At 40.5% G+C, this 12,158-nt stretch overlaps 1 protein-coding gene across 1 annotated transcript in view; it reads right to left on the bottom strand.

Moving 5' to 3' along the window:
* The window catches only part of LOC128528872 (von Willebrand factor A domain-containing protein 7-like), a 30,125-nt gene extending 22,819 nt beyond the window's left edge, over window positions 1–7,306 (bottom strand). The window contains exons 1-6 of the mRNA XM_053502037.1: window positions 7,106–7,306; window positions 6,749–7,018; window positions 6,442–6,535; window positions 5,668–5,781; window positions 5,331–5,511; window positions 656–825 (exon numbers count right to left, since the gene is read on the bottom strand). Coding sequence (XP_053358012.1) covers window positions 656–825; window positions 5,331–5,511; window positions 5,668–5,781; window positions 6,442–6,535; window positions 6,749–7,018; window positions 7,106–7,306 — 1,030 coding nt within the window. The remainder of the gene's footprint in view (window positions 1–655; window positions 826–5,330; window positions 5,512–5,667; window positions 5,782–6,441; window positions 6,536–6,748; window positions 7,019–7,105) is intronic.
* Window positions 7,307–12,158: the final 4,852 nt, after the last annotated feature.

Here is a 12,158-nt window from a genome sequence, read left to right on the forward strand (position 1 = left end):
GACAATCATGTGTTCCCTCCGAACCACGTGACGCCAGCCATCCGCATCTTTTCAAACTGCTTGCTTACACACCGTTGGGGCAGCATAACACACTTTCCACTCCTTTCTCTTGTGTGAGCTCACAGATGCCCATGATTGGCTGTAGAGACATGATTGATGTGAGAGTGCTAAGTACCTCCCATCCCACCCTGCTGAGAACTCGCCCAATCAGGCCTCAGGCTACAGCATCACCCGGAAATTGAACTAGCAATCTCCAGATAATAGGTCGAGCACTTTACAACTGCTCTACTTTGGGGCCCTGAACAGTTTTTCCCCACAGGCAATTTACCTACATTTTACCTCAGTTAAATGTTCTCCTGACTATGGAATAAAATATGTGCAATATTAAAATACGCAATACTGTGCAATTCTGTGCAATACTACTGATATTTATTTAACTTATTTGTTAAAACCCCACATCATCACTCACTATTTTTAATGGAGGTTTCACAACATAAAATTAAAATTATACATAGAGAATTCTTACATGAATTTCTTGAATCTTACCTATTCAACCAGTATGTACTGTATGTAATCACAACATATTGTGGCAACATAGCATGTTATTTAGTATAAATATTTTATAAACAAGCAGTGTTCCAGGAATCAAACTTACCAGGGTCATTAAATGGCACCAAGATGTATTCTGAAGGTTGGGCGACTGTGCCTGTTTTACTGTCAATGATGGATGAAGTGATTCTTCTGACCTCGGCAATGTCATTAGACATGCTGCCAGTGGTGTCAATAACAAAACACAACACTGATGTCTGGCTGAGTCCCATCAGTCTAATAGATTAAAAAAAGAGATAGACATAGGCTTTCTATTAAAGAGGTTGCAGTGGGGATAGGTGCAAATATGACTTTGAAACGTGTGATAAATGTGAAAACAAAGAAGATGATTGTAGACTTTAGGAGAAGCAAGACCCCTGTGACTCCTATATTTGTCAAGGAAGAGATAGTGGACATGGTCTCAGAATACAAATATCTAAGAGTCCATCTTGATAACAAACTCGACTGGTCACTTAACACAACAACACTCTACAAGAAAGAGCAGAGCCGGTTGTACTTTCCTCGAAGGCTCAGGTCTTTTTAATGTCTGTAACACCATTCTACGAATGTTTTATGAAACCGTTGTGGCGAGTGTCATTTTTTACGCTGTGGTCTGTTGGGGTTGTAACATGAAGGTGTCTGATAGGAACAGACTGGACAAGGCAATTAAAAAGGCCGGATCTGTGGTAGGCATGGAGCTTGACTCTGTGGATGTAGTAGTGAAGAGGTGGATTCTGTCCAAAGTACAATCTATTTTGAACAATCCTTCTCACCCGCTATATAGTGTTTTAACTGACTAGAGGAGCAATTTCAGCCAGAGACTGATTACCATCAAGTGTTCCACAGAGCGCCACAGGAGATCTTTTCTTCCTACGGCCATTTAGCCTCAACTCCACCGCCATCTCCGCCCTTCAAAAAATCTGTCACTGCTTCACCACCGCTACAATTCTTCTCCATCCAGATGCAAGCAAACCATTCATTGTGGAGGTGGACGCCTCAGATGTGAGCGCTGGGGCTGTTCTTTCCCAGTGAGGTCCAGATCAGAAACTACACCCCTGTAGTTTCTTCTCCAAAAAATTTGATGCCACTCAGCAGCGATATGGAGTAGGGGACCGCGAGCTGCTGGCCATAAAGTGGGCTTTGGAGGAATGGCGTCACTGGCTCCAGGGCGCCAGGGAGCCATTCATCATCTGGACCAATCACCAAAACCTCATCTCCATTCGAAATCTGAAATAACTCAACCCGAGGCAGGTGCGGGTGGGCACTGTTTTTTGAACACTAGAATTTTCATGTCATACCACCCAGGGTCTAAAAACACCAAGGCTGATGCCCTCTCCCGACAACATGAGGAAGACATCACCCGGGCGGAACCCGCGCCTGTCCTCCCCCCTTCAAAAATCATTGCACCTCTCCGTTGGGACTTGGCAACAAGGGTTCGCCAGGCACAGGCAACGGAAAATAAACCAACGGTCAGACGGAGCGGGCCAACCAAAAACTGGAATGCTATCTGAGATGCTTCGTCGCTGATTGGCAGCGCTCCTGGGTTTGCTACCTCCTATGGGCTGAGTTATCCCACAGTCTCCATGTCACCTCTGCCACAAATCTCAGTCCATTCGAGGTATGCCACGGTTTCCAGCCTCCGATGTTCGAACACCAAGAACCGGAGGTTGACGCATCATCGTCGGCCCAACAGTTGGTCCGCAGGTTCAATTTAATTCAATTAAATTCTATTTATATAGCGCTTTTAACAATGGTCATTGTCTCAAAGCAGCTTCAAAGCAGCTTTTTTTTTTTTTGAAAAGAAAAGAAAATATTTGGAAGTGTGTATGTGTGAGAAAAATGTGTCTAGATAATAATTAGATGAATGAATGATGAATGAAATGTCTCTGATGAGCAAGCCAAGGGTGACGGCGACGGTGGCAAGGAAAAACTCCCTGAGATGGCAATAGGAAGAAACCTTGAGAGGAACCAGACTCAATCAGGGAACCCATCCTCATCTGGGTGATAACAGATAGAAATAACATCATGTGTGTTGTGCAGGTGAAAGTTCAATATAACAGAAGTTGTGTAGATTAACATGAAGTCTAGTTCAGCACAGGGAGTCAGTAGGGGCAGAGGGCAGATGGGGTCTGGGTCACTGGAAGCACAGGAGCAGGATGCGTAGCTCCAGCCATCATAAAGCAGAACCCAGCTGGAGCTGGTCCTTCTCTGGATGCCTCAGAAACCTCGCAGGGTTGGCCTTTGTCTACTAAAGCTGGCACAATTTCCAGATGCCTCGGGATGGGTAGAAAATACAGAAAAGATGGAGAGAATTAGCGTAGTTGCCATTCAGGATAGGTGTACTGGAGTATGAGGTTATGGGATGAGTTACACGTATGCCAGATTAAAGAGATGCATCTTGAGTCTACTTTTGAATTGGGAAACCGTGTCTGCTCCCCGAACACTGTCTGGAAGGCTATTCCAAAGTTTTGGAGCTAAATATGAAAATGCCAGGTGTCGACGGCTGTGGACCCAAGCCTACAAGCCATCCACCAAGCCAACACTCGTTACGCCACACAACATCGCCGTCGACACCCTCCGGGACGGTTGTATAACGTAGGTGACAAGGTGTGGCTATCAACAAAAAATCTTCACCTTCATACCGAATCAAAGAAGCTATCACCCAGGTTCATCGGTCCATATCGCATCCACCTCAGAATCAACCCTGTCACCTCCCGGCTCCAGCTGCCTGCGGCAGTCCGAATTCATCCGGTATTTTACACATCACAACTCAAACCCTTCACTACATCACCTATGGTAACACCCACCCACCGTGCTCCTCCTCCCCGGATCATCGACGGTGGTCCTAAATACACCGTGCGCCGGATACTGGATTCGCGCCCTCGGGGCAGAGGCATCCAATACCTAGTCGACTGGGAAGGCCACGGCCCTGAGGAGCGATCTTGGATTCCGGCCCGGTTGACCCCTCGACCCCGAGCTCATAAGGGACTACCGTCGTCGGTTATCCTCCACCTCAGGACCGCCAGGAGCCGGTCCTGGACAGGGGGGTAAGTAGTACGGTCGCGACACAGGAAGCATAAAAGGAGGTAAAATGGCGCATCACATCGCTCAGTCATTGAGTTGCCTATGTTGGTTCCGACGTGTACCTGCCAAATCGTGAGTACTCTTGCTCTCATTACAAGAGAGTTCTAGGAATATTTGCATGGTTATCCTGCCTCTTCGCGCTACTTCCGCATTTGGGTTACCATCCACGCTACACGGGCTTAACTGCTAAGTCATCTGTTATTACCTCCGGTTTGTCCCGTGACATACACACATGTATGTGGATATTCACTGACTAACAGAACAGGACATTAATACTTACCTGTATTAATAATATGTGATTGCAATATTCCTTCCCCAAAAAATATTTAATATTATATTACATACATATATTAGATTACTGTGCAATATTTAAAAATGCTCTTGGGTCATATTTTTGGTACTTACTGTTTTAGGACTCTTTATATTTATAATTTTTTTTGTAGATTATTTCTTACTTTTTCTTTAGATAACAACTGTGAGCAACTGTAACCAAGAATAAGCAATTTCCCTCTGGGATTCTTAGAAATCCTGACATTCATGGCATTATTATTGAGAAATCATGTATGTATTGCTGTGAAGACAGTGGCAAATGTGAAGCCAAAAGCAGTGTTGCCAACTATTTTCAACGGAAAGTAGCTAAAGTCTGCTCGAAAAGTCGCCAAATGTCGCTAGATGACGTCATGCGTATATTTGCATATTGATGACGTAATTACGTCGTATTTGCATTTTGCGTGTTTTCCCTAATCCTTCCTCATGTGTCCAATATAATTATGAACTTAAGCTTTGTAACAGTAAGTAATATAAGTGCATCGGAAGAAAAAATAAATAAATAAGAAAAAAAAGAAAATGGTCAAATTAAATAGTTTTATTTCAAGCAAAGGAGAAGCAGGTAAGTGATAGGTCCGTTGCAACACCATTTTTTACATGTGCAGCTCATTCACATCCATGTTAGCTGCTGTGCAGTCACGGGAATATGCTGCTCCTTTCAGCCGAAGCTAGCGCTCACTGATCAGGGCAGACACAGGGAGATGAGTAACTGTACCGGGAAAGCAAGACCTCGTGCTTACAGGACAGTATTGGCGACATTTGGAAACTTGCTGAGGTTTGTCCAAAAGTTGCTAGATTTGTCACTAGGCGCTTAAAAAAAAAAAAAAAAAAGTCGTCAAGGCGGGATCACTTAACGGCGGATTTGCGCATGGGCAATTTATTGGGGGGGGCCTGTGAGTGCTTTGGGACGAGGGAGGGGCCGGCGGCGGCAGCTGCTGTGGCAAGTTGAGAAGAGTCAGTACAGACACATCAGAGTCTCCAAAAGTCTCCAGTAACACAAGAAAAAGTCGCCAGATTTGTCGCTAGTCGCTTTTTAAAAAAATTCTCGCTAGAGGGATTTGAAAAGTCGCTAAATATAGCGACAAAGTCGCTAAGTTGGCAACACTGAGAGTCAGTACAGACACATCAGAGTCTCCAAAAGTCTCCAGTAACACAAGAAAAAGTCGCCAGATTTGTCGCTAGTCGCTTTTTAAAAAAATTCTCGCTAGAGGGATTTGAAAAGTCGCTAAATATAGCGACAAAGTCGCTAAGTTGGCAACACTGGCCAAAAGAAAAAGAATACAAGTTTTAATTATATTATTGCTTAATCCTCTATACTAGCTATGAAATACCTAAGAAATTCAGAATCTCCAACTGTTGCTCGAATATCTTGCAGTAATTCTTTGGTCGCAGCAGTGGCCACTGACGCTGCTGCTTCGTGTAGATAACCATGACTGGATGTTGATTCATCCTTATTTATGCCACCTTGCCCCCAAGTTGTTAAATCAAACGTTCCTCCATGGCTGCACTTTCCTTAAGATGAAATACAATTTTGAAAAGATGAAAGATTTCATTTGTTTTTATTTGTGGTTAAAAAATAAACATTTTGGACAAATGCGACATTTATACATTTTCCCAATTTTTCATGTTTAACAAAAGAACTTTTAAAAGAACTATTTACCAAATTACCTTTTGGTTTGAAAAGTCCAAAGTATCCAGATGTTAGTTTCTGCCGTGCAATGACCTCTTCCAGGATGTTTCCTGTGCAGATGTCACTATTGCAATTTCTGCATGTTTCTGAATCTGCCAAAACATGTAGGAAATGTATATGTTACTTTCTCCTAACAGATATGATTGAAAAACAGGAGTAACCAGTCATTGTGCATTGTCTTGTTTCCGTTTGAAATCCAGATAGTTTCACTTTGAGCTCATGGTTATCCATGTGACTGTTGCATAAAGATTTATATCAGAAATTTTTTTTTTCCAGAGTTCCACTATTTGGCAGCTTTTTAACACATATTCATAGGGCAGTGGTGGCTCAGTGTGTTAAGGCTATGAGTTACGGATCAGAAGATCAGCGGTTCGAGCACCAGGTTGCCGCTGTTGGGCCCTTGAGCAAGGCCCTTAACCCTGTCTGCTACAGGGGCACTGTAAAATGGCTGACACTGCGCTCTGACCCCTGCCTTGCAACAAGAAAATGGGATATAGAAGAATTAAGCATTTCACTGCATATCGTACTGTGTATGACTGTGTATGTGACAATTTGAAATTGAATATTCCCTTAATCTACATTGAAAAACATGATTCGTTGGTGCATTTACCACCACTTCTACAGAACTGTACAGACAATTTCCTTCCCAGAAATGACTGCTGACTACACTACCTTGCCAGGCTTAGATGGTAAACTAAAACTGCCTATGCTGTATATTCAAAAGGAAAAAAAGCCACTCAGTGTTTATTTACCTGCTATGTTGTTAATTGGGGTGTCAGTTTTAATCAGGTTGGAATAAGGTTCCGTCTTTCCCAGTTCAATCCAGTTACTATGACTGTAGAAATCCTGGAATGAAAGACATGAAACCAGGTCAAAATTACAACATGATCACTGCAAATTATATTAGGCTGTTACTTATTAATAGCGCTCTAAACATTAAGTCTTCAATATCTTCTGTATATATTCTAGAAATGCTATTTAATGTCAAATCTATTATACTCTATATCTTTATTCGACTTATTAGCAATACTAATATTCTACAGTAACATAGTGTCATACCTGCAAAGTATGTAAGATTTTACCAAGTTCCTTTCTGGCAGCTTGATAGCTCTGCTGCTTAACACTGCGTTTGACTGCATGAACTCCTTTAGTAATAAGATCCCGTCCAGGCTGAAATGACTCGCTATCAAAATGATAATGTGCACTTAATTGATGCCAAAAGTCGACCCAGGCATTGTGACTACTTATCTCATTAATGCTGCTTTGAAAATCTTTGGCTGAATTGGAAGAGGAACAAGCTTCTGCTACTGACTCTACTGTCAATCCTGCCTGGATTAATAAAAGATAAAAAACAGTTCAATTACTTTTCAATAAAAATACCTAAATAATTGTATTGATATAAATTAATGTATTTACCAGTTTATAATTTTGTCCCTCCTGGAGTGCTTGGAATTTGCAGACATCAGCTGTTGTCTGTAGAATGGCCTCACGAGTTATGTCCTGGTGCTTCTTTGATTCTGTCCAAAAAGTCTTAAAGGCCAGAGTCTGACTTATGAGGATCATCATGAGATATAGAAAGACCAGTGCCTGAATCTGTACATTGGTGGTTATCATCATCTTTTAAACTATGAGGAGAAGAAAATAGCATAAATAACCTTCCGTTCCATCAAATTTCTGTCCATAATTAATTACATTTATAAAGAGGTGTAGTGTAAATCATACCTTAAAACATTACTCTTCAGATGACTGCAGTGGATCACACTCTGTAGTAGTGAACAATCTGTTGTGCCTATATAAGAACAGATATTAGAAGTGTCACAGGATAGATTATGAAAACTTTGCTATCTGATAGGTTACTTTCTAGCCTCCTAACAGATACTGTATGGTTGATAACCAGTTAGGATTGTGGATTGTTTTGTTTCTGTTTAAAAATCCAGATAGTTTCACTTTGATGTCATGGTTATCTCAATGGTGCGAGACCATTTAGTGCTTTGTAGGTCAATAGTAATATTTTAAAATCAAGGCAAAATTTCACTGGGGACCAATGCAGTGTGAATAAGATACAGGTAATACTGTAGTAGTCTTCTGCTTATATATTCTGGTTCTAGTGATGACTCTCGCTGCTGCATTCTGGACTAACTTGAGCTTGTTTATACACCTAATTGGTCATCCAGATGGTAAGGCATTACAATAATCCAACCAATAAGTTACAAAGTCAACCGAAAGGTTACAAAAGCATTAACTATTTTTTCTGTATGATAAAGTGACAATATATTTCTTATCTTGGCAATATTTATGAGATTAATGAATGCTGGTTTTCTGGTAATATTATCTTGATGAGCTTCAAATTAAAGATCAATAATTAAAGAAATCAATAATCACACCAAGGTCTATTACTGCTGCACATGATGAAACAAAAAGGACATCCACGGTTACTGTATAATCAGAAAGCTTACTTCTAGCTGCATGTGATCCTACTAGTAGTTCTGTCTTGTCAGGATAAAGCAGAAGAAAGTCAAGGCCTGAGTATTGTTTCCAAAAAGTGAACTTTAAATATTAATGCAACATTTTCTAACTGAAACTGCAGTACAGAACCAACTGAAATAATAGCTAGTAGCATTACCAACAAGTTGATCTTGAGCCTGTTAACCTTCTACCTTTTCAAAACAGTGATTAGTGGACTTCCGGTTTTGCCACCTCCGAAATGGCCGTGTTTTGAAGCAGCTCTGTGAAGGCAGACTCGATATGTAACTGCTGAACGAATAAAACAGATGAAATTTGAATATTATAATGAAAGACAAACAAAAGGATAAACCAAGGTAAATGCAACAAAAACGAGGAAACTAACAGCCGCACGTCAGAAAAAGACTCAACAGTGAGCGCGGATATGGCAACTGAAATACTAACGGAGATGAGGGCCATGAGACAAGAAGTTGCCGGTAAGCTAGAAAAAATAGACGCCTCGGTGAAAGAAGTGAAGGAAGTGGCTAAAAATCTTGAGAACAGAATGCAAGAATCAGAGTGTAGGATTGGCGCTTCGGAAGAACGTGGGGACAGAACTAAATGGTTGTTGGCGTACATGCTAACAAAACAGCGCCAATTAGGAGAAAAGTGTGAGGACTTGGAGAGCCGATTGCGCAGGTCAAACATCCGCATTTATGGAGTCAAGGAGGGGGCTAAAGGAGAAATGACTATGACAGAATTTAAAACATTCTGTTAAAAAGCCTCCTCGAACTCCCTGCTGACCGAGATTTGGGCATCGAGCGCGCTCACAGGTCTCTAATCACGGCTCCGACAGATCCTAAAGCATCTCCCAGGTCAATTGTTGTAAAATTCCTGCACTTTCCGACCAAGCAACAAATCCTGTTTAAGGCATGGAGTAAAAAAGGACTAAAGTACCAGGGCAACACCATCTCATTGGACAACTATATATCCCTAGATATTCAACGCAGACGCAAGGAATATAGAGACATAAAAAGGCAGCTAAAAGAATGACACATAAAGTTTAGATCACCGTACCCAGCGATGCTTAAAGTTTCCCTGGAATCCGGCGAGAAGACCTTTCACTCCACGTGGGAAGCGGCAGATAGACTGAAACACCTGGAAATCACAGTCAATCTCTCGGAGAGTGAACTGATCGAAAAAGAACTTTCCCAGTTAGGATGGCTCGCTCAAGGACAGGCCAGGGGCAGGCACCCCTCGCGTGCAGTACTAAGCGACATGAAAGCGCTGACTACGTAGGTCGGCTGCGTTTTCCTCCTTAGTTAGAGGGATAACATGCTTGTGAGCTACGCGCAATATTTAAATTAAAATTTTAAATTAATGTTATGACTCAGTCTAAATAAGGGAGATATAGATTTATATTTATCTATTTATTCATTATTATTTTCTCTCTTTCCCTTCCCCCTTAATTATTTATTCATTTATTTATTTTATTTTATTTGCCTTTTATAGGAGGTTCAGCAGTTAGAAAAATTAAGCCCAAACTGTATGTGTTAAACTATACACTTATTCATTTTGTCATTCTTTTAATTATTTATTTATTATTATTCATGCAGTCGAAGGCCCAGGCCTCAAAGATTAGGTTCCGGATTCTCCTTCAAACTCTGCCCATAGTACTGCTTATGTCCTTGGTTTTCTTTATGTCGATTATTATCCACTGGGTGGATTCTTTATGTGGAAGTCCAAAAGAAGGAAATTTATAATTTGTATATAGTTAGCAATTGTTCATGGTTGTATGATGTGTTCTATGAATTAGCGGATGGAAAGTTTTATTTCTTTTCTGATTGAATTACTTAATGTTTTGCAACCCAAAGACGTATCAGTCTTAGACACTGTATTATGATTTCGGTAAAGATAGTGAGTTATAATGTCAAGGGTTTGCATAGCCCTATAAAGAGAAAGAAAGGTATAAAGGTATTTTTTCCTCGCACTCATCAGGACATCGAAGGGGGGTGGCAATATTGTTTCATAAATCAGTCCAATTCAGTATATGTTCAAAATATACAGACAACAAGGGGCGATTTGTCTTGGTTTGTGGCTCTTTATCTGGGGTTATGATATCATTGTCTAACATATATGCACCCAATGAGGTTAATATCAAGTTTATAAAAAAACGAAACGAAAAGGCAAAAGGTCAGTTGCTTATTGGAGGCGACTTCAATTGTGTGCTGTCCCCACTAGATAGAAATCCCTTTTCACACAAACCCCTTGTAAGGGCCATATTTTATTCTTGTGATTTGTTGTTGTGTTTATTTTATTTCTGTCTATTAGTTAAGCATTAAGCATAGGTATCATACTCATAATTTGTATTGTGACGTCATTTCATGAGTTGTTCTGTGACATCATCTCACAGTTATGTGGCTGCATGTCTATCACGCACGTTAGTTGCTCAGTTGTTGTTAAGACACGGAAGGATACAGAAAGGTGTGGAGAACACAAGCTTTTGACCGTGAGACAGTAAGCTAAAAGGGATACAGTAAAAAGAGTTGTTGTAACTGTAATCTATCGAAGCTACAGAACACAGCAAGCGACTTGTTGTGACTACAGTGGATTTATGCAAGAAACTGTAACAACCGTTGTACTTTGATGTTGAAAATAAACAAGAGACAAAGAAATCAACAAAAGTCTGGAGTCGTCAGTGACACTGTGTAACAAAAAGACACGCGTCAGAACTTGTGAATAACATGCATGTACACCCCTTTCTACTGTATAATGAGTAAGGCATTGAAGAACAACTGTGCAGAATTAGGAGTCATTGATATCTGGAGACACCTGCATCCTAAAGACTGAGACTTCACTTTTTACTTTCTTCATCCGCATAATTCATACTCTAGAATAGACTATTTTTTTGTTTCTGGAGATGAAACATGCAGAGCTATTGACTGCAAAATTCATAACATTACATTATCAGATCATGCGCTGGTGTCATTAGTTTGGGATTTAGAGGGGGAGACTTATACAAAATTGTGGCGGTTAAACAGTTCTTTATTAGCATATTCAGCTTTTCAAACATATATTAAATCAGAGTTTAAATATTTTCTAGATACGAATAACACTGGAGATGTTTCTGCGGTTACTTTATGGGAGGCAGCAAAAGCAGTTTTGAGGGGTAGAGTGATTGCTTTTGCATCTGCTCTAAAGAAAGCTAAAATAGCTAAACGTACTGCATTAGAAAATAAAATCTGTAGGCTTGAAGAGCAACACAAACAGAACATTACCGCAGAAAATTTGACTTTGCTTACAGAAGCAAGAAAGAAATTAAATGAACTGCTGTCTGATAATGTAGAGCGGAATTTAAGATTTCTAAAACAAAGCTTTTATGAGTGCGGCCCTAGGGCTTGTAAACTCCTTGCATTCCAGCTCAGGAAAAAAAGAGGGCTTAACACAGTTCAAAAATCAGGAGTGGGGATTCTAATAAACCTTTTTGTTTCAAACCTAAGGAAATAGCAGATACAAGATAATATTCGCAGGTTACTTAACAAATGTCTTATAGTTCAACTCTTTTTGAACCCTGTATGGCACTGGTGCTTGATGCTGAGAAGTCTTTCGACCGAGTGTCATGGCCTTTTCTGCTCAAAGTGTTAAAAAAATTTGGATTCGGTCCTAATTTTATTCAATGGATACGGCTTCTCTACTTTGCCCCAAAAAGTATTGTTAGAGTTAATGGGTGTATGTCCCAACCCTTTACACTTGAATGCCCACTGTCTCCCCTTCTTTTTGCCCAGTGTATAGAGCCATTGGCTGAGATAATTAGAAGTAACCCTGACATTCGGTGAATAAGAGTAGAAACAGAGTTACATAAAGTGTCATTATACGCAGATGACATAATTGTCAACATTTCTGATCCTTTACACTCTGTCCCAAAATTAATGGAGTGTATTAACAAATTTGGTAAACATTCAGGTTATAAAATCAATGTCGGGAAAACTGAAGCTCTAGCCATGAATGCCCTTATTACAACACTCCT

The sequence above is a fragment of the Clarias gariepinus genome, chromosome 8 (assembly GCF_024256425.1).
Source record: "Clarias gariepinus isolate MV-2021 ecotype Netherlands chromosome 8, CGAR_prim_01v2, whole genome shotgun sequence".
Taxonomy (NCBI): Eukaryota; Metazoa; Chordata; class Actinopteri; order Siluriformes; family Clariidae; genus Clarias; species Clarias gariepinus.